Source organism: Bombus terrestris, chromosome 18 (genome assembly GCF_910591885.1).
Source record: "Bombus terrestris chromosome 18, iyBomTerr1.2, whole genome shotgun sequence".
In the NCBI taxonomy this organism is placed as follows: Eukaryota; Metazoa; Arthropoda; class Insecta; order Hymenoptera; family Apidae; genus Bombus; species Bombus terrestris.
Window position 1 is genome coordinate 3,890,126 of NC_063286.1, and position 20,779 is coordinate 3,910,904.

The 20,779-nt window shown below is 29.9% G+C and overlaps 5 protein-coding genes across 15 annotated transcripts; 2 read left to right on the forward strand and 3 right to left on the reverse strand.

Annotated features, from left to right (window-relative positions):
• LOC100650826 (RNA 3'-terminal phosphate cyclase) lies at positions 1 to 7,282 on the forward strand. The gene is made up of 8 exons (XM_012318273.3): positions 1 to 128; positions 5,408 to 5,560; positions 5,728 to 5,845; positions 5,919 to 6,243; positions 6,356 to 6,497; positions 6,566 to 6,705; positions 6,781 to 6,934; positions 7,008 to 7,282. Exons 2-8 carry the CDS (start codon positions 5,522 to 5,524, stop codon positions 7,224 to 7,226), a joined length of 1,137 nt encoding a protein of 378 aa, XP_012173663.1. The 5' UTR covers positions 1 to 128; positions 5,408 to 5,521; the 3' UTR covers positions 7,227 to 7,282.
• Positions 7,224 to 10,903, reverse strand: LOC100642267 (GDP-Man:Man(3)GlcNAc(2)-PP-Dol alpha-1,2-mannosyltransferase). 5 transcript variants are annotated; one of them, XM_012318268.3, is made up of 9 exons: positions 10,530 to 10,669; positions 9,791 to 10,203; positions 9,423 to 9,647; positions 9,091 to 9,323; positions 8,795 to 9,012; positions 8,446 to 8,730; positions 8,102 to 8,361; positions 7,747 to 7,881; positions 7,224 to 7,647 (listed from the first exon to the last, which is right to left on the reverse strand). In XM_012318268.3, coding segments are annotated over exons 2-9 (1,446 nt in total). In that variant the 5' UTR covers positions 9,793 to 10,203; positions 10,530 to 10,669; the 3' UTR covers positions 7,224 to 7,559. The 5 variants fall into 5 exon arrangements, with proteins under 5 accessions (XP_012173658.1, XP_012173657.1, XP_012173660.1 ...); XM_012318267.3 differs by having other exon boundaries at positions 9,748 to 10,203; XM_012318270.3 differs by lacking the exons at positions 9,791 to 10,203; positions 10,530 to 10,669 and adding an exon at positions 10,766 to 10,903.
• Positions 10,663 to 15,087, forward strand: LOC100652298 (heparan-alpha-glucosaminide N-acetyltransferase). 5 transcript variants are annotated; one of them, XM_012318265.3, is made up of 12 exons: positions 10,663 to 10,801; positions 11,576 to 11,819; positions 11,914 to 12,038; positions 12,815 to 12,921; positions 13,008 to 13,117; positions 13,183 to 13,277; positions 13,349 to 13,456; positions 13,515 to 13,767; positions 13,843 to 14,140; positions 14,216 to 14,340; positions 14,411 to 14,594; positions 14,678 to 15,087. In XM_012318265.3, exons 2-12 carry the CDS (start codon positions 11,688 to 11,690, stop codon positions 14,854 to 14,856), a joined length of 1,716 nt encoding a protein of 571 aa, XP_012173655.1. In that variant the 5' UTR covers positions 10,663 to 10,801; positions 11,576 to 11,687; the 3' UTR covers positions 14,857 to 15,087. The 5 variants fall into 5 exon arrangements, with proteins under 5 accessions (XP_012173655.1, XP_048270000.1, XP_003402110.1 ...); XM_048414043.1 differs by lacking the exon at positions 10,663 to 10,801 and adding an exon at positions 10,821 to 10,959; XM_003402062.4 differs by lacking the exon at positions 10,663 to 10,801 and adding an exon at positions 10,977 to 11,114.
• Positions 14,899 to 16,969, reverse strand: LOC100642507 (DNA polymerase beta). Of its 2 annotated transcripts, none has more exons than XM_012318280.3 (6): positions 16,747 to 16,969; positions 16,318 to 16,517; positions 16,071 to 16,231; positions 15,749 to 16,004; positions 15,453 to 15,648; positions 14,899 to 15,383 (listed from the first exon to the last, which is right to left on the reverse strand). In XM_012318280.3, the coding sequence occupies exons 1-6, from the start codon at positions 16,811 to 16,813 to the stop codon at positions 15,289 to 15,291; spliced, it is 975 nt and encodes a 324-aa protein (XP_012173670.1). In that variant the 5' UTR covers positions 16,814 to 16,969; the 3' UTR covers positions 14,899 to 15,288. The 2 variants fall into 2 exon arrangements, with proteins under 2 accessions (XP_012173670.1, XP_003402113.1); XM_003402065.4 differs by having other exon boundaries at positions 15,713 to 16,004; positions 16,747 to 16,964.
• Positions 16,970 to 17,183: 214 nt separating this feature from the next.
• On the reverse strand, positions 17,184 to 20,190 carry LOC100642388 (metallophosphoesterase 1 homolog). 2 transcript variants are annotated; one of them, XM_020867558.2, is made up of 8 exons: positions 19,788 to 20,190; positions 19,567 to 19,713; positions 19,180 to 19,389; positions 18,905 to 19,067; positions 18,700 to 18,831; positions 18,458 to 18,592; positions 18,151 to 18,382; positions 17,184 to 18,064 (listed from the first exon to the last, which is right to left on the reverse strand). In XM_020867558.2, exons 2-8 carry the CDS (start codon positions 19,581 to 19,583, stop codon positions 17,892 to 17,894), a joined length of 1,062 nt encoding a protein of 353 aa, XP_020723217.1. In that variant the 5' UTR covers positions 19,584 to 19,713; positions 19,788 to 20,190; the 3' UTR covers positions 17,184 to 17,891. The 2 variants fall into 2 exon arrangements, with proteins under 2 accessions (XP_020723217.1, XP_003402112.1); XM_003402064.4 differs by having other exon boundaries at positions 19,567 to 19,696; positions 19,788 to 20,189.
• Between the last annotated feature and the right edge of the window lie 589 nt (positions 20,191 to 20,779).

Genomic DNA, 20,779 nt, shown 5'->3' on the forward strand with positions numbered 1-20,779 from the left:
TAGTCATTAGTTAGACACATTATACCGACATCACGTCTTTATATTAAGGCGCAGGCAGTTTGTGTGTGTATGGTGTATGTATCTATAATGAAAACGATAGTGTGATCAAGTAATCAGTAGTAATAACGGTAAGTGGCGCATCTACCTTTGAATTAATTAGGGAATAGTATTACCAAAGAGGGAACGAGTGCTCACATTTATAAGGTTATTCTCAGATTAGTGCTGCCCCCAGCGGCCAGAAGCTAAAGGTGTTCCACGCTATCATATACAAAAATCTATTTAGTTCCACCGCAAATGAGATATACTCGCTGTGATTCTATGCTGCAAGAGTTTATTTCATTGTACGGTTCTACGAAAATGTTCATACTTTTCTATCCGAGCAAAATCGCACAATAATTAATCTCAGTTGCCTTAGAAAGAAAAGTTAATTGTTTATTCTATTCTTTTTAGAAAAAAAAAGAAAATCTTTCCTTCCAAACGACAATGGATCGATAGAATGATACAATGATTTTAATATATTCTTTATATATAATAGCTTTTTGCTTGTTTACTTTCCTCGCGATAATATTTTGTTATAATAATATGTAATTTCAGTAGTTGATAATATATCTGTTTTGCATGCGTATTCGTTTTTACAAAAACGTTAAAAATACAAATAAAAATTAACTACAAATAAGATTTCACGTTTCTATCCATTTTACTTTCGTTACTGAGTAAAACTTATTAATAATCTAATTAAAATATATATTAAGATTGATAACTTAACACAAAGGTGATTGATAGATTGCTCAGCTGACATTATACCCAGTAACTGCCTTTTGTTTACATGCTGAACATTAAAGGATAATGACACGTGATGGTACGAAAAAAAGACAGGAAAGAAGAAAGAACAATGTGCTAGTGTGCTATGGTGTATCGTATTCGTGTATGTTTACATTGCCCACTAAAGCAGTATATGCCTTAGGCTTTAGACTCTCTGCCTATGTCTTAGCAGCTAGGAGATTGCTGGATATCGCATAGTGGCAAGTACGATCAAGGAAAATTCATAAGCACAATCAATAGAAGTCTTCTGAAGTCAAAGACATCAAAGCAGAGATACCGCAAGAAAGCGTCTTAAGACCAATATTACACACGCTATACATGGCCAACATACCAACAACCAGCAAAATACTGACATTCACGGACGACACGACTGTGCTAGTTAGGCACACTAATCCAGAAACAGCAGTCACATTACTACAAGAGCATACATTACAAAAACAGAAAGATACATTTACACTACGGAAACGGAAACCACCAAATATCCAATTGAATGGCACTCACATAACACAAACAAGGCAAGTTAATACCGAGTACTCCACTTAAACACACAACTTACATGGAAGCAACAGACGAAATCAATTATAGACAAAATACGGATGAAAAGAAGACAAATGTACTGATTAACTAGTCGAAATTCTAAACACAACATTGAAAATAAATTAAAAATATACAGAACGATAATAAAACCAATTTAGACGTACGGAAAGAAAAAGTTGCTAACGGGAAGCGTCGTTCGTGAGAAAAGCAGATTTCCCGTATCTTCCCGTAGTAGGTACTAGATTTAGGGACTGCTAGGATAGACTGTTTGTCCGTTTGAAGGACCTTAGTTAACTAAATCCTAAGATTTAAAGCGGCTCCCAGGCTAGCTGAACATGTACTGTGGAGATGCATCGACATCTAATAATCAACTTGCCCGAAGAATAGGGTCTGTGTGTGGTAAGTCACGGGACAGAAACCGTTGGAATGTTTACTGTCGCGCGCCGCTACTACTATTTCTTTTAAGGAGAGCTATAGAATTACTCCATATCTCTGTTAAGTAAAAACGTTCATCACGTGACCGCCGCTACGTTCAGCGACTGGTTGTCGCCTCGAGCCCAAGCTCATTATCACAAATTTCGGACAGTTATAATCGAGTTAAATTATAGAGACTAAAATATTGGGGATTTTCCGAAAAATTCCGAAGGCCCCATTGTCCCTTTCATCTCCGACATATATAACTGCGAATTATATGTAATTAATACTCATAGATTTAAGCCTATAAGACAACAGCGTCAAATCTTCTATCATAGGTTCTGTATAAAACAAACCTACATTGATAACGATTGTTACATTAATGATAAGATAAATTTTAGAATGTATGCAGATTCGGAAACTACGATCGCCAGAAAATGGGGGAAGTTGGCTGACCAATTCCTTATTCATACTGCAACAAACACCCTAATCTATTTCTCTTCCTGAATCATCCCAAACTTCGATTCTTTTTTGTTGTCATTCCTCCCTGACAGTTGTTCTGGCCATATTACTCATCCTCATCACTAGGTTCTAACCACTTCTCCATAATAGACAAGGAGAATTTTGCAGTCGCTACTAGCGCACAGTTAGCCACAGTTACGAATAAAGCCTCTAGCTTTCAGCGCCTGTTGTCAAATTTCCACCATCCGGAATTCAACAATATTGTCTCAAGGCGATACAGATCTTGAAAGAAAAGTAGTTACCGTGTCACATTACCCACGTCATTGGCTTATGGGGTATCATCCAAGTAATTAAGGGGATAAAGCATGAACAGATCAATATTGGAAGATAGTTATAGCAAAATACTATTTGCTGGTTGGTTTTCAAAATGTTTTTGCCCATAGCATTTACATACTAATTAGTTAAATCTAAGTATATTAAATTTTATATCATTTGATAGTACATACTTTTAGACGACTGTGGACTCGTTGGGACTCAACTGCAGTAAAAAAATATTTTCTGACTGAAATTATCTATATATTTACAAGAAAACGAAAAGTTTTGAACGCTCGGGGTGAACGCCTGAACTTCGGCATCTCTATTTTCCACGCGGATCGAACACTAACCATAGAAACACCAACGACGTCACAAAAATAAAGGAACTGCTCAAGCAATCCATCAAAAACACTGAAATGCTAACAAAAATGATAAATGAGACAAAATACTCAAACAACAAACACAACAAGTTACAGTGAGGCTACAACGACTTACAAACACGTTAAGTAAAAAATAGAAATGGACACGCTGAAACTAGCAGCTTGGAACTCCAGTGGACTACAACAACGGGCCCTCGAAATTAAAGCATTTCTGTATAACAATAATATTGATATATTACTTGTTTCAGAAACACATTTCACTGCAAAAAATTACATGAAAATACCATATTACACTATCTATGATACGAAACACCCCTCAAGAAAAGCATACGAGGGGGCCAATATTTTTCAACATTGAAAATAAATTAAAAATATACAAAAGGATAATAAAACCAATTTAGACGTACGGAATAGCACTATAAGGGACAACAGCAATAAGCCACATAAATAAACTGGAGTGAAAATACAAGTGAAAATACTCAGAACAATAGCCCCATGGTACCAACGGTCAAAGAAGAAATCGGCAGGTACGCAGAAAAATACAAGGAAAGAAAGGCAACACATCCGAACCAGCTGGCTGCTGAAACGTGCAAAACCCATACAAAAAGAAGACTAAAAAGAAAACATCCTACTGACCTGGCTAAAGAAATAAAATAGATAAACTGGAAGATAATGTTCCGCTGGGGGTAGCCATCCACATGTTATTTAGTAATAAAGTTAGAAAAATTTACCAAATGTCCAGCTGGACAAATTGTGAAGCACAAATTTAAAAAAAATTCTCTATCTTCTGCTATTAATTTCTGTGAAGAAGATTCCTACTCCGAGTCACTGTGATAGCCGCTCTGATCACTGCGTCCTTTTCGAATTTTCACGATGCATTGAGAATCGGTATTTCACACATTAAACACTCACACTATTAGAACTTCACTACATACGAGTTTGCATACGAGTCGCAGGGATCAAGTCAGGAGAACCGTTGATGCGTCAAATTTTTGTAAATACAAATAATCGTGTTACGTGGCTGCTCCTCGCCAAACTTTCCTTTACACGAGAATATTCATCCCCTCAAATACGTCTCCGTTTTGGCGTACGTCCGGCAGCGATTTTCAAGTTTATTTACATTTTGATTACAGATTCATCTGAGCGAGTCTTCTTCTCGCGCCCATTGTATGAACTATATTTGTGTCACACTAGATCATCGTTCATTTGTATATATGCTTCGTGCGTGTAAATATCAAACTGTCACATATAATAAAATGACGGTACTTGGCTAAATTGAGCACATTGTAATGAATTCTCTCGGAATCGGAAATCAACTCCCCTTTTGCAATTAGTATTTGACGAAGTAATTCCATCCGTCTTACGCATACAAACACATACAAAACGCAAAGAAATACCTTTCTCGATGTTTTTTTCAGCCGGAAAAACACGTTGTTCTAATTCCACATCTGATATGTAAGCAAATTTCAAGGAAATATAATCTATTATTTGTATAAACATATCCCGATTTATCCGAGACCACGTGTACTCAGAATGGTAGAAAACGCACAGAATAGTCGACTCCGTCCGTCCTTGTTGACGATTCTATGAAGAATACTCGAATACCTTCGGCGTTGTAGTCGCAAACCCTTGAAGTCTGCTAGCCCGTGAAACAGCAAGGCACATAATTTACGGCACCCTCAGATATCTCAGCTACCTCTTCCTGGAACCGGGGATGGCGAAAATCAAAACTACGAGTGTTCGAAGCCTCGTGCTTTTGAATAAACTACTGAAATTATTATTAAAATAAAATTTAGGTTTTATTATAACAAAAACATTATCGTAAGGAAAGTAAATTTAATTTTATGTCTAAAACGCTATTTTGCATGGAAAATATATTAAAATCATTGTATCATTCCACTGATCCATTATCGTTTAAAATGGAAGATTTTCTTTTCATCTCTAAAAAGAGCATAATAGACAGTTAGTTTCTCTTTCTAAGGCAACTAAATTTAATTAGTAGAGAAGAGTATGAACATTTTCGTAGAACCACACAATGAAATGGGCTGTGGTAGCGTGGAACCAAATATATTTCATTTATAATGGAACTAAATAGATTTTTGTATATGATAGCGTGGAACATCTTCTGCACTTGGGCGCTGAGGGCAGCACTAATCTGAGAATAGCCGGAACGATAAGCGTGAGCACTTTCATTTCTGGGATTACCCTATAGAATTCATTCATAACGCACTACTTAAAAGAACATTAAAGATTGCAAAGTTAACGTACATTAATTTTTATAAACAATATAATACTAAGTATGTACGTACTTACATATTTGAATTATATGATTCAATGATCCCTATCTAATATCAGAGATTTCCTTTCTAGTAGTACTAGAGAGTAGTATGTTTATTATATAGTTATATGTTCTTTGTATATCATATGAAATGAATTTTTTGTACAGTTTATACATATTAGATTTTTTAATATTTTAGGTAAACAACTTCAGTTTCGTCTATAAAGATTCCGAAGAAAGCAACATTTTAGTAAAAAATTTATTTTACGCAGTGTTGCGTACATTTCGCACACTTGATTGTATTATCCGTACTATGTCTTCGATACAAATTGATGGAAGCTTGGGCGAAGGTGTATGTATTTAAAAATTGTTTATTTTATAAATCGTATAACATTAGATAATTCGAGTGCTTTAATTAGGATTTATAGAAGTATATGTATGTAAAAATTATTGAATGCAGAAATGAAATATGTTATTTTTAATATTCCTAATTAAAATTTAAAAAATGTTTATGTTTAGGGTGGTCAGGTATTAAGAATTGCACTTTGCCTGAGTACATTATATAAAATTCCAATTAAAATTAATAATATACGAGCAGGTCGTCCTAAGCCTGGCCTTGCTGCACAACATTTAAAAGGTATGTTCTTGTTAAAATATAACTTTTGATTATTGTTAATCTTGTTTTTCTTTTGAATTGAACATTATTACAGGAGTAGAACTGTTAAAAGATATGTGTAATGCAGAAGTTTATGGAGCTCATATAGGATCAACAATTTTAGAGTTTAAACCTGGTCAGTTAAACATGGATAAAAAACACACATTCTTTGTAGATACAGGAACTGCTGGCTGTATTTGTTTGTTAGCTCAAGTAGCTTTACCTTGTGCTCTTTTTCTTCTAAGAAAGGATACAGTTACCTTGATTCTTAAAGGTGGCACAAACGTTCCTATGGGACCACATATAGAATATTTTACAGAAATATTCAGACCATTACTTAATAAATTTGGAGCTGATTTTGATTTTAGAGTTATAACAAGGTATACGTTGATGTGATGATACGAATTTAGCTATTTTGTTCTTAATATTTTGCTGCAAACTAGATATAACTATAGATATTTATAGATATTAATTTTTTAACAATTTATGTAGGGGTTATTATCCAAAGGGAGGTGGAGAGGTACATTTGTACATTAAACCTGTACATACTTTGAAAGCTATTACTTTAACTGATCCAGGAATTCCACATGAAATAATAGGATGGGCATATGTTGCAGGTGTTGTTCACATTAGGGTATATATCATATAGTTGTATAATTTTAATATTATATTTCTTTAATACATATCTTGTTTGTTTTAAAGGAAGCACATAAAATGGCAAATGATGTAAAATCAGTTTTAACAAAAGGTTTAAATAAATCTAATATTCCATTGCCACCTATAAATATCGAAGTTTATAAAGAGGATAGATCTGTAACTATTGGTAATGGGTCTGGCATCAAGTAAGATTTAGATACAGCCAAAAATTATGAATTTTATACATTATATTTTTAATTAAATATGAACGATATCATCAGTGTAATGTGCGCTACGACTAGTGGATGTGTTTTTGGTGGGTCAGGACTGGGTTCTGGACGTCAAGAGCAAGTAGCACCAGGTATACAAGCAGCTAATGAAATATTGAACACAATTTTAGCAGGATCCTGTGTTGACGAACATGCACAAGATCAAGTATGTATATTTTTATAAAATAATTAAAAATAATTTATTTTCATCATAAATTATAATTATTTGTATATTTTAGTTAATCATTTTGATGGCTTTAGCTAAAGGTACTTCTAAAATTAATCTCGGAAGTAAAAAACTTACTTGTCACACTGAAACAGCTATAAAAGTGGCAGAATTGGTCTTACAACAGTTTAATCTTCAATTTAAGTTATGCGAAAATAGAAATGATGGAAGTAATAATTCCTATACCTTAGAGTGTGAAGGTTGTGGGTATGAAAATAAAGATATAAAATAAGTAACAATTGTATATTCAGAATAAGTATAATGCAAAATGCATAGTACATGTATTAATTGCGTTCTCTCACTGTGTACCTTATTTATTTTATCCTCTCACTGTGTACCTTATTTATTTTATCAAGAATAATTATAACACATATAACAAAGAACTTATATAACATCTGTTCCTTTTCTTATTTGATTATATCTATTTCTTTTTTGCAATATTTATGTACATAATTTTTTATTCAATCAGTAGATGAATAACTTTATGTTTTCTGTTTTATAGAGGAAGCAAAAATATGTTAAAAAGGTATACATCTAATCATAATAAATACTTTAATAAGAATTATCATTCCTGTTTTTGTCTAAAAAATGGTTCTATAGTTCGTAAAAATTCTCTTTCAAACATTTCGTCCGAAAACCGGTCTACGGATGCTCTACAAAAATAATTTATTTCTGATCATTTGTAAATTTATCTTTCATATTAATCAATATGATTTATTATTAAAAAATAATAACGCAAAAAGTAATAATACCTAGCAACTGTCCTAATGGCTTTTCTATCTTCTGGATGCATGTTGATAATATGTGCCATAATCTTTGCATATTCTTCAGCTTCTGTAGCTAAAAATCCATTTTGAGACCCTGGTTGTGTTTCTATTATATCAGCCCTATAATTATTCATATATTACAATTACATATTAATTTGTGTATTTTTATTTTTATAAAGTAATATTTTTAGCAATAAATTTTATGGACTATATCAACGGTTCTCAGCCAAGTAATATTTTTCTTCAATTCTTCTTTAACTTTAATTTTGCTGGTATATATTTCTGGAAAAGCTGAGGATTCTTTGACTATTACATTACTATATTTTTAATTACACTTTACCTTGGTCCACCAGAACCATGAGCTACTACAATTAATCCAGCTGCCATACATTCAACAATGCTTATACCAAAATGTTCATTCCACATTGTATGTAAACCTATCATTGCTCGTTGAAGTTCCGATAGAAGTTCCGAGTATGGTATGTTTAGTTTAAATTCTACATTTTCATCTAATGCAAAATGTTTTGATAAATCCTTCATATCTTTCATGCGTACTTCATCTTCAAAATTTCGACAAGAACCAATAAGAATTAAACGAATCTGGCAAGATCATGTTATATTACAATAATAGCTGCTAATATGAAACCTTTTATTATTTATATCATTATATTATATTAATCTTACTTTTTCCCAAATTTCTTCTTTAACGATTGATCTAAGTTCATACATGGCTCTCAACATTAATGGATGATTCTTTTCTGGTCTAAATTGTGCGACTGATATTATACGAATATTATTACATTTTTCATCATCATTGAGAAGTGGCAGTGATGTTAAGTGCTTTACATTGCAAGGTGGATAAATTTTATGAGTTTTCAATGGACATTTCCAAATTGTATTAATATGTTCTTCGGTCCATGAGGAATTAACCATTACAATTTCTGCCCTACTGCCAACCCAACCATATATCTAAAGTAATTGTTGTAAATTATATCATCAAAGCATAATTAATTAATAATCTTTATATACATACAAGTCCAAATAATTTATAATAAACAAGTTTAGCTGCCGATAAAAATGGATTTCTAGCTATAACTCTTTTATTAGTATGAGAGATAACTCTTTTATAAACATGTTTCAACATATCAGTTGAAATTGTGGGGTAGTGAGTATATGTTGCTACTCGACACCCACCAATATATTTAAATAATGGATATGTAAATGCATAACCCATGGTATCAATGTAAATGTCTAAAACAATATTTTATATGTCATAACTTATGGTATATATAAAACAATTATTAAAATAGATATGAAATAAAATTTTACCTGGTACAAAACTATTTAAAGCTTCAATACCTAACCAAATTGATCCCAAACTCTGTCCTAAAAGTGTAAAATATGGATACATTGAAGGTTCCACCCATTTGCGCCTATGTAAGTATACAAATTTAATTTTATGCTCAATTTTATAATTAAATACTTTTTCTGCCTTATTTAAAATTTGTTCTGGATGTGCATCAAGATCCCCAGTATAAATAACTATGCATACATTAGGGTATCTGATAAAAATAATAATTTAAACATACGATAATTAATTAAAGTTATGATAAATAACATAATTATTATTTAATTTATTAATTTATTTAAAATAGTTATACCTGGTTTGTATAGCACTTATAGCAGCCCAAAGTACTCTTTCACCTCCTCCACCTGAATTACAATACGGATGAAAGAAACCTACAACCGTTTCCTTGTGTGATCTTTCCATTCGACTTTTGGAATATCGCTTTTTCCATGTTATTAATAAAATAGGTAAAATAATAAATATACATAATATTTTACATATGACTATTACTAGCAACATATTTAATACCATACGCATCCTGAAAGAATACAAAATTGTTAGACATACACATAACATTTGCTAGAAAAGATTTTAAACTAAAATATAATATTCTCACAAGAAAGAAGTACAAATCTTACATGAGAAAATAAAAATTCATTTTTTGTTTTTTAAAACACTAACATTTAGCGAATTGACTTGCCACGTGCTTTTTTACAATGTTTTATGTCAATTAATGTAACAAAATATTTTCAACTAAACCATCGATTAATTTGATCACACACATCTTAATTTACTAACAATTTTTTTTCATTGTAATTACTATTGTGCTTATTGTCTCGTATATTATTTTGTATACGCAAATGTATATTGGCTTTCATATAATTAATGTGATAATTAATGCAATTCAATGCTCCTTTGAAGTAATATATACCAATTATTTATTTGCAACATACGAATTTCTAATTTTATTTTTTAATTTACATCGATTTTGTCTCTACTTTTAATTATAGGCTAGACTAACAGCTGTTAAGAGTAGACGACATTTGAATTCAATATTATTCGCAGGTGTTACGTTAAATTTAGTAGAATATCATCTAAAAGCATAAGAGTTTTAATATTTATTCTGCATATATATTAAAGGTTCTTTACAATAATAAATAATTTTTATTACTATTATATGAAATATATAATTATACAAAAATTTAGTTTTTTAAATTAAACACAGACTTCATTTCGAATTTTTAATTATGTCGCTTAAATTCTATTTTACCACTTTTATTTTATAGCTTTATATAAAAGAAAGAAATGAAATTAAAAAATAAAATTAATTGAATCTTTTTTTAATCAGAGAGGAAATTTCCTTTTTGTTTTAATCTTTAATCTAGGTGTCAATTTCAATTCATATATCTCTGAGACTAACCAAACCCTTTTCAAATTTCATTGGTGGAAGTTCGCCATGGATATAGAAATATGTTGTTGTATATTGTAGAGGAGTACGTAAACAAGTTGAAAAAGCCGAAAAATATAGGAATAGAAAAAGATCGCTGCAAAAAGCCTCCTGTATTCTTGCTTATAATAATGCAAGCACATTCGTACAGTATGTAACCTATGTACGCAAGTGTAACACCGATCAACAAGCGGCGTCAGTGAGCTTACCTGATTAGACAAAGAGAGAAGGGAGATCAATTCAAGGTTCTGTTTCTATTCCCATATCACACTCATTTACGCGGTAACATATGACCAGCTTGTATATATAGACGTATATGTAAATATTCAAATGCATTCGATGAAACATCAAACGAAATGCGTAAAGCAACAACTATATATATATATTTCATTTATATCAGCTTGTATGTATATATATACGTATTTTCACCACATTGCTAAAAGCAGAGGAAATCCGCCATATTTTCCTGTGCTTCCAATATTCTCTGAGTGAAACTACATTGGACAAGCAGTTTTTGTTTCATTCTTAGCAAAATTACGTGATTAGAACTGTTCAACGGTACATTAACAATCCATTTTAATATTGTTTCTTTATGTGACTCGTGCATTATTCATGTCCTTTTTTAAGCTTAGAAATGCGTCGTTCACCGCGAGTGCATTCTATGTGTTATGATTTGTTTATTGATTACGATGCATTCATAATGTTTACTTACTGAAAACGTCTTTCGATCTAAGTCATATTGTCATTTATTTGAAATCTAATTGATTTACTTAATTTGTGTATTAAAAAGCTATCAAATTCAATTGATCGCTGTACGATATTTTTTTTTGAAGAAAAAAGAGTTCCAATTTGTACCAAAATAGATTAGCTTGTAAATACATGGATTATTTTAGGAAACTGTACGAATCAAAATGTATGTTATTTAGAAAAATTCATTTTACGTTATAATTTCTGTATACTTTATGATGAAAATGTTAATTTGTATATTTATTTTAATATCATTGTGTATTTAATTTCAGACATGATTTCACATTATATTTGGTACATTATACATGGGTCAAATTAAGCAAGAATTTGTGAAAGTATCATTTCTTGTACAAATGTGAACAAGTTTGGAACAAGTTTTCCAAAATGATAGACACATCTATAAATTCTTGTACTAATTCAAATGTTTCGCTTGGAATAGATCAAGCGTGTTTCAGTATTTTGAATTTATATATTAATCCTGTCATCTTCTATGCAATAGCATGGCAAGCTTACACAGTATGTACTCATATATACACAATTTTGAAATTAATTTATATATATCAAACACAATTAGTAATGTCTAAATTATATATAAATTATTGATTTGTAGGGTACTGGTGTCCCATTGGCTACTTTAGAACCAAAAAGTAATACAAGTTTGATAATAAGCACAAAATACCCATTACACATATATTATCAAACTGTTGAACCACATAAAAATTATGAATATTGTCAGTAAGTATCCTTTCTTCTTATAGGAACAAAAAAAGTGTTACAAGCCATTTTCTCAGAAACCATAGCTGATATTGATTAATTTTTTTTTAATTTCAATGGTACAAGGGGGCTGATTATTTTTAGAGCAAGAGATTTTTCTAAGATGACTGCTAGGGGGTCGATGGAAGTCCCCCTCATTTTTTTTAAATCGAATGCATATTAATTTCTGTTCATTTGGATAGCTGTTCTGAGATTGCAAAACATTTGCTTAAAGCATTTTTCATTATTCTGCGTAATTAAAGAGTTATAACAAGGAAAAGATCTAAAGGGAGACTATGCAGAGACATCAAAGGATAATTAAAATAGATATATTCTAAGGTACAATTCATTTTATTAAATGTCCAAAGTGGAAACTGTTGACATCTAAACATTTATTTATTTTTTGTATGATATTATTTCGTACATTTAATAATATTGTTGCAGTTATAGATTTACAGGCATTTAGTATTCTTCTCTGTATATCTTCTTTTGTTATAAGTATTGTACTCATAAGTTATAAATGTTTAGAAGTGAACACCATCATTTTAAATGCTTCCAGAAAATTTTGTTTCAGAAAAATCTTTTGTACCATAAATAAACAGTCCCCTTGTATCGTGATATTAAAAAAAAAAATTAATTTACCAAATTGATTTACCATCTGTTATGGTTTTTAAGAAAATAGGTTGTAACACTTTATTTGTATATATCTGATATGCACTTTCATCCAACTATGTATTTATTTCCAACCATTTTTGTAGCACAACTTACACCTTCAAGGAATATGGTAGTTATGGATGGAATATATCAAATGCTAATATATGTTCTAATATTTATGTAATACATGAACCAACAAATAGCTACTTTCGTAAGTAATATTTAATAATACATTTCCATAATTGTGGTTTATCATAAAATACTAACAACTCTAATACTAACAAATTTCTTTTACAGCAATTTTGACAGCATTTATGATATATATGTTATTAGCAGTCACATGGACAACATCTAAAGTTATTATACGAGTAATAAGAGGAAAATTGTCCCCCAATAATGTATATGATGTAGGTATAGTTTGATATATTATTGTACATTTCATTCCATTTTATTTAATTTAATATTATTCTAGGATTTGAATAGACTTCAAGAAGAGAATACAACACATCCAGTAATTAGAGTTACGAAATTCAGCAGTAGAATACAATCAGTAGACGCGTTTAGAGGGTATTTTCATATTTTTGTTTGTTCCTCGCGTATTTGCCATTTTAGATATCATATTACTTATATTATTACAGAATTACAATATTATTGATGATATTTGTCAATAATGGAGGAGGAAAGTACGTTTTCTTCAATCATAGTGCATGGTTTGGACTTTCCGTAGCCGATTTAATACTTCCTTGGTAAGTAATTATATATATTATGTTTAATCTTCCAAAAAGTACAATAAATAACTTGTAGGTTTGCATGGATTATGGGTATGTCAATAACAATCTCAAAACGGGCAGAACTTCGTTTAACAACATCACGCGTTAAAATAACGTTATGTTGTCTTCGACGATCAGCGATATTGATTCTTCTCGGATTAATGTTAAATTCAATTGATAGTAAATCTTTAAACGATCTTCGTTTTCCTGGTGTTCTTCAGTTACTATCTGTGTCGTATTTCGTATGCGCCATATTGGAAACAATCTTCATGAAACCTCATTCTCAGGTTTGAATATAATCATTTTTGTTAAATATAGTTTTTACATTTATCTAATTGGTATCTACAAAAATTACTCATTAGGATATCTTACTCCAGTTCGGCCGTTTCGCTATATTCCGAGACATCTTAGATAGCTGGCCTCAATGGTTAATTATGGCAGGCATTATGACTACGCACACATTAATTACATTCTTCCTCCATATACCGAATTGTCCGACGGGTTACTTTGGACCAGGTGGAAAATATCATTATCGTGGAAAGTACATGAATTGCACCGCTGGCGCAGCTGGCTACATAGATAGATTGATCTTTGGAAATCATACGTATTCTAGAATAACAAACTCTATTTATGGTCAAATCTTACGTTATGACCCTGAAGGTATATTGTTTATATATGTCTATAAAAAAATTGTGTGTATATAATTTAATATCCATGACGACAATTAAATTGCAGGACTGATGAACACTATATCGGCTATATTTATTGTTTATTTGGGAGTTCATGCTGGCAAAATTTTATTGCTGTATTATCAGGGTAATGCCAGGCTGATTAGGTGGTTCTTATGGGCAGTATTTACAGTGAGTTGACAGAAATAAATTTTTTCGAAAGGTAAAGTAATTCCCACTAACAAAAAATATTATTTTCTAGGGTATTATTGCTGGAATTTTATGCAATTTCGAAAGCGAAGGAGGAGTGATTCCAGTTAGCAAAAGAATGATGACATTATCGTACGTTCTGACTTGTTCTAGTTTTGCTTTTTTGTTGTATGCACTTTTATACTTTCTTATTGACTATAAACAATTCTGGAGTGGAGCTCCTTTTATTTATGCTGGTATGTATTAATGCAAAAAGAAACTGTTATATAAATAAATATTCTTTTTTTATATGAAACTATATAATTATTGTTTTTCATAGGGATAAATCCAATTTTTCTGTACGTTGGTCACGTTTTGACAAAAGATTTATTCCCATGGGCATGGAATATCGTTCATCCTACCCATGGTTCTCTTCTGACTATGAATTTATGGACAACAACTTTATGGGCAATAATTGCATATCTTCTTTATAGGAAAGATATTATCATAACTATTTAAAAGTATATCTATTAGCGTAATAATATTTACCATAGCCTTAACATAAATGAAATATTTTTTTTTTGTGCTATAAGACTTCCTTTCTTTTTTACGTTTGATAGAACAAAAAAGAAATGTTAGATAACTGTATTATAGGCAAAGAAATATAATAATGCAAGAAAAGAATTAATAACACATTTATATTTGAGAACATTGTTAACATTGATTAATAAATATTAGGGAAAAAGGTAATTATTCTAGTTTTAAATAATTATTTTAAAGTTATATTAAAGTTATTAAAGTTATATTAAATTTTTATAAATAAAGACAGTGAACAAATCCTTGTTTCATTATTTTAACAATTAAATTTTAATAATTTACTTGATAAATAATCAAAATATTATACAAATAACTAATATATTATAATTCTTCGTATACAATAAATATCATTACTTATGAATTTCGATCTTTTGGTTCTTTATATGGTAATTTGAGAATTCGAAAAATGTCTTCTTCACATGCGATTTTTTCTGCCTCCCCTGGAGTTCCTACATTATATGTAATATAAATATGTAGATTTACTCATACTGAACAAATTTTCGCTTTTAATTATATACCTTCAGGTGTTAGACGTTTTAGCGTATATTCATTTAAAGTATAGTTTTTCTCCAAAGCATGCGCCCTCATACTCTTATTAAAAAGATCGTTTCCGGTAAAATAAAGTACAGCGCAGTAGTATTGATCATAAGGTGCAAGTCTGATGTCAAGTCTCCTAAATGGTTTTTTATCATTACTGGGAATTTGACAGACGCCCTAAAATTAAAGATGTTTTCAAACATAATTTCTTTGTCTAAATTGAATTAAATGATTAATGTACCATGAATTTTGTTTGCCCAAGAGATATTGTATTTACAATTAATTTTCTTTTTTCAAGACATTCCACAACATCTTTAAGTGAAGTCTTTTTCTTTGATTCTTTCTCTTTGGATGTATATGTAGGGTGTGTTAACAAAACATCAATATCTCCACTTTCCTCTTTTCCACGCCTGTAACTTCCACAAATAGTTATAACATATTCTTTGTTTAACTTTACAATAGAATCTTTTATAATTTTTTCAATCTGCTCAATCTCCTTTCTAGGAATTCCTTTTTCAAAATCTTCAAAATATCTAAAAAGAGACTTATGATTATTATGGGAAGAAATAATAAGTACTATACATCTGATTATTCTATACTTGAGCCCAATTTTTTGGTGATGATTTAACTTTTCTTGATGCTTCTTCAAATCATCTAAAGTCTTAATGCCACTATCTACTAATTCTTTAGCTTTTGTAGGTCCAATGCCGGACACACGAGTCAATAAATTAATTGCAACATTGCTTTCATCCTTGTTAATCTGTAAAAATAACAACTTTAAGAATCAATATAAAAAGAAAAACTAAAGTATATTTTGTTACTAAAAAAATAAATTAAAATAAATACATCTTCCAACTTTTGTAACTTTCCAGTACTAAGAAACTCGTCAATTTTTTTAGCAATTTTTTCTCCAATTCCTGGTAATTTCCTTGCTTCTTGGCCACTTTTTACTCTCTCTGATAATGTACTTAAGGTACTTGCAGCTTTACGATAGGCATTATACTTATAAATATTTTTGCTAACATTCCGCTCATAATTTGCTAACTCTGTAATTTCATTATGTAAATTTATACATCAATTACTAATTGTATGTGATAGTTATAAATATTTAAATAATAATTCTAAATTTTCTATAATACAAACGCTAAGGTTACAAATAATGGCAAATAAAAGTATACCTTTATTAAGTAATTGAAACTTTGACTTTTATTACTTTCGATAATAGTTTCATTAATAATATATATATATATACAGAATATATAACAAATAATTTACCCATAAGAAAATCACATAAATCTTGATTCGGACTTCCTGCATTATCACTGGCCTTTCGTTTCCCCATCTTATTGAATACAATTGTGTATACAAACGTTTAATTTATTAACTTTTTTATTTCAAAAGAACGCAAAAAGGAACTGACGTATGTTTACGTATGTTTCTCATTTACGTATACATCTATATAAATACTACTTCACAATTCACATCCATGTGGATGTTGACCAATGACTGAACGTTTATTTTGTCTCTATTTCAAATATTCTGGCGAAATTTTTCGAAAGATTCAAGAAATATAACAACATTAAATTAACCATTTCACAATTAATAAATTCTTTTCTGAGTCTTAAAACTTAATATTACGTAACTTTTACATAATCTACATAATTGTATGAATAAAATAATAGTTGGATATTATTAAAATGAAAAATAACAAGTCAAATTTTAACATGTTATATTTATATATTTGGGGCGAACGTATATACATTTTCACACACAAATATAAACCATCTCTTCTAAAAAAATTAACAATGTTCTGCTATATTAATACAGCGATTATAATCTCTTTTAATTTATTTAAACAGGAGAAATATAGATGACTTTCAATATAGATGACTTTCAATATAGATGATTTTTAATATATATAATTTTCAATATAGATGACACTTTATGTACTTACGTTTACATTTGATATTGTACTATACATTATAATGGGTAAAAAAGGGATTTACACACTATACAGAAGATATATTACTTCAGCCTTGTAATTTGCAACTACGAACTTATTTAAACGAAAAACAAATAAATATAGCATCGTGTTAAAATACTATTCCTAAATACTAAATTTAACAAATAGTTGGTTTATGTAAGCCATGAACATACCACGAATGAAGTTGTACGTTTTTAAGTGTTAACCATATTTAAGTGTTAGGAACATATTTTAAGAATTACGTTATTGATATTTGATAATAAGTAAATCTTCCTTGTTAAACATCAAATTACCATTCCATTCAAAACTTGACATGGATAGTAACAGAATCACTTACATTGGACGGATCTTTATACCTCATCTCTGATGTCAAGTTATCATATTTCAGATTTTCAATATTTAAGTATTTTTTATGTATTTTTGATTATATGCTGCTTTATATTGAAGACATACGACTATATGCTGCACGACCCTTTACACAATAACTAGAAATACACGTGCAAACACTAAAAGCTAAAATAAATATCCCAACGAAAACGTAAATCCATAATTGAGGAAATCTTCCTGGGAGCCATAAAATTGTAAAATTTATCATTTTCTCTTGTGTATCTAAAAATGAAAAAGAAGAAATATAATTAAAAAGAAAAAAAAAGCTGTCAATTTCATAAATGAACACGATGTTATATTTTCTCTACCGATGTAAACAAGTCCGTAACCCGTATGAGGAGTACCCATTCTGTATGAACATGTGGGTATTTGCAACTCGTGAATATCACCTACGTCCATTCTTAATGAATGTACTAGAGTTTCATAAGGAGATAAAACCCAAATGTCACTTAATTGATCTGTTACTGGATCTAAACTGATATGCATGGCCTTATGTTCATGTGCAGTAAAAATAATTTGGGGAGACAATTCTTTCAGTACCTAATATCGTAATGCAATTATTAACAAGAACTAAAAATAACATCACTGTCTAATAAATGAACAAATATCACATACATTTTGGACGAAAGTACCAGGCATAAATAATAAAGGCATATGACTAAGTACTACGTTTGTTGTGTTTCTTTCTGCATAATCATTAAGGAAGGCATCTTTTGGTGCTTCTGGCATTGTATGGGTTAATCTATTCACCTAGAACAAGAAATATGCATATTACTATATATAATATAATCCAAAATATATTTACATATATATATACATGTACAATCTCCTATGAACTAATATATGCTTGTCATTACCTTAAAAAATGTTACGGTCTTATAAACTAAAGTGTCAGGTTGACTATATGCAAAATTAAATCTGTTATAAATATTGGATGAAACTACATCCTCTTCACCTCCAATATCATTATCTCCTGGTAGATAAATTTTCTGGTAAAACAAAAAAATGTTTAAATATATCTTGGACAATGGTATTTAGCTGATTACTTATATGTAATAATACCATTATATGATCAGGCATTTCAAAGATAGAATCTAATCTTCTTTTGTAATCCTTAAAACTTTCTGCATTGGCAATATGTCCTTCATCCATAAGATCTCCAAGAAATATAACAACATGAGGATTAGAGTGGTCTAAGGCTCTAGAAAATGTTTTCTTCAAGTACCTGCAAATAAGACACTGTGGAACAAAATTCAGGTCAATATTTACATTTGAAAAGAACCATCAAATTTGTATAAGGCTCATGATTCGATAAACAAATTAATCATTATTCGTACTTGTCACTATCCCATTGTGCTATCCACGAGCCAAAATAATTTTCATTCTTTTGACCTAATATCTGAGAATCAGCAACAAGCAGCACCTTGACACATTCTGAACACTCTCGTACTGACCATTTTAACTTTTGTATATCATACACTGAAAATTCATTGTAAATTACAACAGCCAGCACCAGAAGACCAATTGCAATCGCTTTATTCTTCAATCTATATAGTACAATTTGTTAAATAAACGTTTCATTAAAATTTTCAAAATAAACAGAAGAATATTAATAATATAAAAATAATAAAGCATCATTTTACAATTCTAATATTTTGTCAGAAAGTTAGTTAAATATAATGTACATCGTTGATATTGACTACATCATAATGAACGCATTTTACCTGTTTCGTCGTAACATTTCTAAGATTTCTAATGTTTGATAGCATTGATAATCTCAAGACCAAAGCAGATTAGTACATTTTTTACTATATCCTTCGAAGTGCAGAAAATCTTTGACATGGTTTCGTTTTTCTAGAAAATACGGTAATCTAATTAACTAAAGGGTTATACAATTATAGAAAATATATAAGTATATTTGTTACTGTTTCATGCGCTTATCTACCTCGTTAAACAGTATGGATAACCACGCGATACTCTACTATTCGACTGTAGAATTGATTTAACCGTACAAAAAATGGAACGATACACATTGATACCTTTTGAATCATGCTTGATTCAAATAAAAATCGATATTTACAAAACAGTATATAATTCACTATAGATGGAAATAGTCATATGATCACATGCATAGACATAGAGATATAAAGATAGAGTACACTACACGAGTTATATACTCGTGTAAGTAGATGCGATAAAAAATAGAAAGAAAACACTGCATAAAGGCTCCTTATATCTTTGTCTAATCAGGCATGTATGCTGATGTAGTTCATTCATCGGTGTTACACTACATATTTACTATATGAATATACATGCGTTATTCTACAAAGCACAAGGCCTTGTAGAACAACGCCCCTATGCAACGTTTTCTTCCTATTTCTATATTGCTTTTTCAGCTCGCTTACGCACTCTATATGGTATAGTCATATGTAATAGCAATTATATTTATTCTATACTCGTCATTCATAATTTCATAACAATCATGCGATTTTATTATGTTCGTTTTCAGTGGGAGTATCTTAATGGTTTAATATTAAATATTGTAAGTATTAAATATAATAAAAAATTAAAATATTAATAAAATTATATATTAATATTAAGTATAAATGTAGATAACATTAATAAAATATTAATAGGTATTATATCTTTAGTTTATCGTAATTAAATGTTTCTAATAAGAAATGTTTCGAATAAGAAAATAAGTGAACAAGTAGGAAATTTTACACATGATACATGAAAATTAAGTATCTTTTACTCATTGTTTAAAATATTACTAATAAAAAATTATTGTGTCTATGATTTCTCTAAAGAGGAATCAAGAAATATGTCCATAGGATTATTAGTAATATATCTTATTACTATATATCTTAGTAATTACTTAGTAATATATCTTATTATTATTGGTCTTATCTTTAATATATAATTTACGTATATTAG

Coding starts and splice junctions, on each gene's coding strand:
- LOC100642507 (XM_003402065.4), bottom strand. CDS start 16,813: ATGGGGAAACGAAAGGCCAGTGATAATGCAGGAAGTCCGAATCAAGAT. Junction 16,005..16,070: donor CACCAAAAAATTGGGCTCAA/GTATAGAATAAT, acceptor GTCTCTTTTTAG/ATATTTTGAAGATTTTGAAA. Junction 15,649..15,712: donor TTGGGCAAACAAAATTCATG/GTACATTAATCA, acceptor CTTTAATTTTAG/GGCGTCTGTCAAATTCCCAG.
- LOC100650826 (XM_012318273.3), top strand. CDS start 5,522: ATGTCTTCGATACAAATTGATGGAAGCTTGGGCGAAGGT. Junction 6,498..6,565: donor CAGGTGTTGTTCACATTAGG/GTATATATCATA, acceptor TTTGTTTTAAAG/GAAGCACATAAAATGGCAAA. Junction 6,935..7,007: donor ACGAACATGCACAAGATCAA/GTATGTATATTT, acceptor TGTATATTTTAG/TTAATCATTTTGATGGCTTT.
- LOC100642267 (XM_012318267.3), bottom strand. CDS start 9,767: ATGAATTTTTATTTTCTCAT. Junction 9,648..9,747: donor ATGAATTTTTATTTTCTCAT/GTAAGATTTGTA, acceptor GTATTCTTTCAG/GATGCGTATGGTATTAAATA. Junction 8,362..8,445: donor AAGAAGAAATTTGGGAAAAA/GTAAGATTAATA, acceptor TGATCTTGCCAG/ATTCGTTTAATTCTTATTGG.
- LOC100652298 (XM_012318265.3), top strand. CDS start 11,688: ATGATAGACACATCTATAAATTCTTGTACTAATTCAAATGTTTCGCTT. Junction 13,457..13,514: donor GCCGATTTAATACTTCCTTG/GTAAGTAATTAT, acceptor AATAACTTGTAG/GTTTGCATGGATTATGGGTA. Junction 14,141..14,215: donor CTTACGTTATGACCCTGAAG/GTATATTGTTTA, acceptor ATTAAATTGCAG/GACTGATGAACACTATATCG.
- LOC100642388 (XM_020867558.2), bottom strand. Junction 18,593..18,699: donor AGACCGTAACATTTTTTAAG/GTAATGACAAGC, acceptor TTCTTGTTCTAG/GTGAATAGATTAACCCATAC. Junction 18,065..18,150: donor TTACGGACTTGTTTACATCG/GTAGAGAAAATA, acceptor TTTCATTTTTAG/ATACACAAGAGAAAATGATA.